The 4,545-nt window shown below is 48.5% G+C and overlaps 1 protein-coding gene across 1 annotated transcript; it reads left to right on the forward strand.

Annotated features, from left to right (window-relative positions):
- The first annotated feature begins 622 nt into the window (after positions 1–622).
- Positions 623–1,249, forward strand: LOC145409205 (uncharacterized). The gene has a single exon (XM_080279695.1). It carries the CDS (start codon positions 623–625, stop codon positions 1,247–1,249), a length of 627 nt encoding a protein of 208 aa, XP_080135821.1.
- Positions 1,250–4,545: the final 3,296 nt, after the last annotated feature.

Below are 4,545 nucleotides of genomic sequence, written 5' to 3' on the forward strand. Positions count from 1 at the left end.
ACCGTGGTGATCTTGCCCTCCAAGGTCTAACGAAATGCGTCAAAGTGGTAGATGACATATTGCTGTTTGACGATGATCTTCTGTCACATTACAAGAGGATTCAGGAGCTACTCACACGCTGCCGCTCACACGGTATCACTCTCAACAGGGATAAATTTATCGTGGCAGCCACTAAGGTCAACTTCTGTGGATACATTCTTTTGGACAAAGGAATCGCCGCCAACCCAGAACGTGTCGCAGCTCTTCGGGACTTCCCTACACCTGCTAACCTCACCGATTTACGCTCATTTATGGGGTTGGTGAATCAGTTATCTGAGTTTACACCCGAAATCGCCAAAACTGCCAAGCCACTTAGACCTCTCTTGAGCCCATCTCACTCATTTACGTGGACTCCAGATCACGACTTGGCATTCAAGCAAGTCAAGAAAGCCTTGTCCAGTCCACCCATCCTCGCAGCATTCGACCCAGGACTACCTACATATCTCCAGACCGACGCATCTCGCCTGTATGGTATAGGTTACGCCCTACTGCAGGATCATGGTTCCAGTCAACTTCGCCTCGTCCAGTGTGGCTCCCGTTTTTTGGCAGATGCCGAGACAAGATCGCCACCATAGAGTTGGAAATGTTGGCAGTCAGCTGGGCTCTTCAGAAGTGCCGCCTCTATCTTACAGGGCTCCAGTCTTTCACAGTTCACACTGACCATCGTCCACTAGTACCGATTCTGTACTCGTACACCTTGGACATGATTGAGAACCCTCGATTGCAGAGATTACGAGAGCGCATGTCCCACTTCACCTTCAGAGCCGTATGGCGTGCTGGTAAGACACTCCGCATCCCAGATGCCTTCTCACGCGCACCTGTCAGCCGACCTACACCCAAGGATACATCGGACTCCGCTTCTACTACGGCACATCTACGGTCCGTCATAACTTCTGCGGCATATCAAGAGGACGACGCCCCGCGGATTGAAGCTGACCGTCACCTACAGGAGTTAGCAAATGCAGCCCAACAGGACCCTGACTACATTCGCTTACGTGACTGCATATTGGCTGGATTTCCTGCTAACAGGTATTCTCTACATACATCCTTGCTGCCTTATTGGAAACTCCGAGACTCCCTCTCTGTTGACGGATCACTCATACTACTAGGCGCTCGGATCGTCATTCCTGCTGCTCTTCGTCGCAAGACTCTCGCACGGCTACATGACAGTCATGGAGGAGTCGAGGCCACCAAGCGACGGTCACGCTAGACGGTATTCTGGCCTGGCATTGAGTCTGGTATCACCAATACTGTCGCCGCCTGTGAGTCGTGCCAGCTTGTACGCCCTTCACAGCAGCAGGAACCGCTTCTCAACGATGATAAGCCCACCAGGCCCTTCGAGTCAGTCTCCGCTGATTTCTTTCAAGTTGCTAGGAAACATTTCCTAGTGATTGTTGACCGACTGTCGAACTGGCCAGCTGTCATCCCTTGCAAGAGTGACACCACCGCCTCCTCCACAATCCGATACTTCTGCAGCTACTTTCGAGAGGTGGGGGTACCTCTTCGGTTATGCACAGATGGAGGACCACCTTTTTCGAGCAGTGAGTTTGCTGATTTCACTCGTCGATGGGGGACCCAGCACTTCATGTCATCGCCTCATTACCCGCAGTCGAATGGCCACGCCGAGGCTGCTGTTAAGGCCATCAAGAGGCTTATCATGGCAACAGCACCGTCTGGTAACATAAATTGTGAAGCCTTCGACCGGGGACTCATGGAACTGAGGAATGTCCCCAACCACACCAGCTACTCATCTGCTCAAGTTCTATTTGGTCATAACCTCCGCAGCTGTGTACCTGCTCATCCGCAGTCCTTCAAGAGTGACTGGAAGGACTTGGCAGACGACTGGGACAGATGGGTCGCCTCCAGAGCCGCCCAGGTCAAGAAGCACTACAATCAACACGCCCGTGATCTCCCCAGGCTGGCTATGGGTCAACATGTTCGCGTTCAGGACCCCACTTCATGCCGGTGGGATAAGGTCGCCATCGTTATGGGTGGTGCTCGCTCCAGGGAATACGAGGTTAGGCTTCCAAGTGGCCGAGTGCTACGTCGAAACCGCAGATTCTTATATCCAGTGCCCGACCCACACTCTGACACTACACCTAACATCCCTGTGGTCCCTTGTCATGACATGGAAAAGTCTAATTTACAGACAGACATCGAAAAGTCCAATTCAGTTTCTCCTCCCAAGACCCCACGTAGATCTCCAAGGCTAGTCCTAACACAGTGTACACTGCCCATAAGAAGTCCCTGTATGTTTGCTTACAATGTACACACTTTGTAGACACTTGTAGGATTTTCATACATTGCTTGTTACCATGTATTGATTACCTGTGGGATTCTATCTACTTTAACATGTTGCAGTCACTTGTATATTGCTGAGTTGCATATTTTATTTTATGAATTACGGGGATGTTTCACATATATATTTTCTATGTATGTTACTTTTCAGCCGTTCGACTTCTTCGAACGCAAAGGGAAGGGGAGGTGTGGATGTATAAAATGTACCCATGTCAATGTAACATTTACCCATGCCAATGTGCCTATTCAAATGTGCCGCGCAGTCGCCATCGTGATATGTAACTTGGCCAGCTGGGCACTCTATGCGCCTGCGCGAGCAGAGGGAGAGCTTCTTCCACTTCGAGGCACGTGTACGCCTCACCTCACCTCTCCACTTCTTTATCTATCTCCTAGGGAAATAAAGATTCTACAGCAGGAAGATTACCTATCCTTCAACCCTGTGATTGCCCCCCATTGCATACAGGACTTCAGTCAACACTGATGAGTCTCGGAAAAATAAAACACCCCAAAATAAATCCTGGGACACTGTATAATACCATAAGAACCCTACCTGCCTCGATAGAGAGGAGCCAGACCAGAGTGACAGGCCAAGTAATGTGGTCTACGTCAGACAAAGAACTAAGCTGCCAGGCCAGCTGTTTCACTGTCATAGCCTCTGACCCCGCCATGTCATCGCCACCTTTACGCACACACACACATACACACACACAGACCTGCATCGTTAGCTATGGTCGACACTGCTTCGGATATCATGTGTCGTATGATGATGGTGATGAGGGGAGACCCAAATATTTTTTTTTTTACCCCCAAAATTTCCGATCCAACCGTTTTCTATGATTAATAAAGGGGTAACTAGGGTAAATTTATTGTTTTTAAAAGCCTCTCCTCGGGTTCCTACGCTACTGAGGGTGCAATGAATGTTACTCTGTGGTGTATTCCATTTATTAGATTGCAATAAAATCAATTACACACTCGTAGACTTCGTTTTAATCACCCCTTGTTGCTGTTGCTCCTGCTGTTCTTGTGGTCGTGGGTTGGTCTGTACGTGATCTCAGTGGACTGCAGGCTGAATTTTCCCTTTTCTGAAGTCCACCGTCCTCCTGTAGGGAGATACGGGGCGTTTAGGGATGGTTATGTGACCTGGCAGCTGCACCGCCTGTTGTGGTGTGCTGGGGTGTGTTGTGATCCATGTATTGTGTGTGTGGTGATATGGTGTGCTGTGCTGGGACTAAAACTACCCATTAAATAAATATAAACAGTAAAAAATACGTCAATTATTGATCCAACCTTCCGTTGTACGTCTGGCAAACCAATCTTTCAGGCACTCGATCGTACAGCATACATAACACAATAACTTTACCAAATCATCAAAATCCCTCTAAAAACATTAATTTATCGCTAGTGTATTACCTTATAGTGGAAAATCAGGTGGAATTACAAGCAAATTAGGGAGAATAGACTGGAAAATCCTACGAGTTGGGGTCAGAGTGGAGTCGGGGCGAGTGTGGCAGCGAGAAAGACATCAGTTGCAGCCAGACTTCCGGGGTGTGAGGTCTGGTGCAGCTCTACTCTGCCAAATTCACTGGCTCTATCTGTTTCGCTGTGCCTCTGTCTCTATCTCTATCGCTGTGCCTCTGTCTCTATCTCTATCGCTGTCTATCACCATTTCTATCTGTGTCTGTCTCTCATACACGCACACATACGCAGTTTTACACCATACCATCGTCATTTACACCATTGACATAATTATATACTGTTTCATTCTTTAACATATGCACCTCCCAACCTCTCTCTCTCCCTCACACACACACACACACACACACACACACACACACACACACATGGACAAAAACAACATACACTATACCTCCATCCGTTGAGTGAGATGGTATGCGTGACGAGAACAAGGCCCTCCAAACAGGCTACTTCTCCCCCACTGGATGTGTTCCTGGAGCGCATACCTCCCTGGGTGATGAGAGTGGTGGTGCTGGTTGTGTTGTGGTTCAGGCCCTGGTGCTGTTGGGGATAAAGATCATGTTGTGAAATTCCATCGACACAGTATAAACATAACACATCTATACCATGACTTAACACACACACACACACACACACACACACACACACACACACACTCACCAAGCACCCACAAACACCCTCACTGTTAGACCACTTTCACTCACTCTACTTAATAAAATACCCTGATGTTGA

The sequence above is a fragment of the Coenobita brevimanus genome, chromosome 80, assembly GCF_032717465.1.
Source record: "Coenobita brevimanus isolate Jiangsu-jjx chromosome 80, ASM3271746v2, whole genome shotgun sequence".
In the NCBI taxonomy this organism is placed as follows: Eukaryota; Metazoa; Arthropoda; class Malacostraca; order Decapoda; family Coenobitidae; genus Coenobita; species Coenobita brevimanus.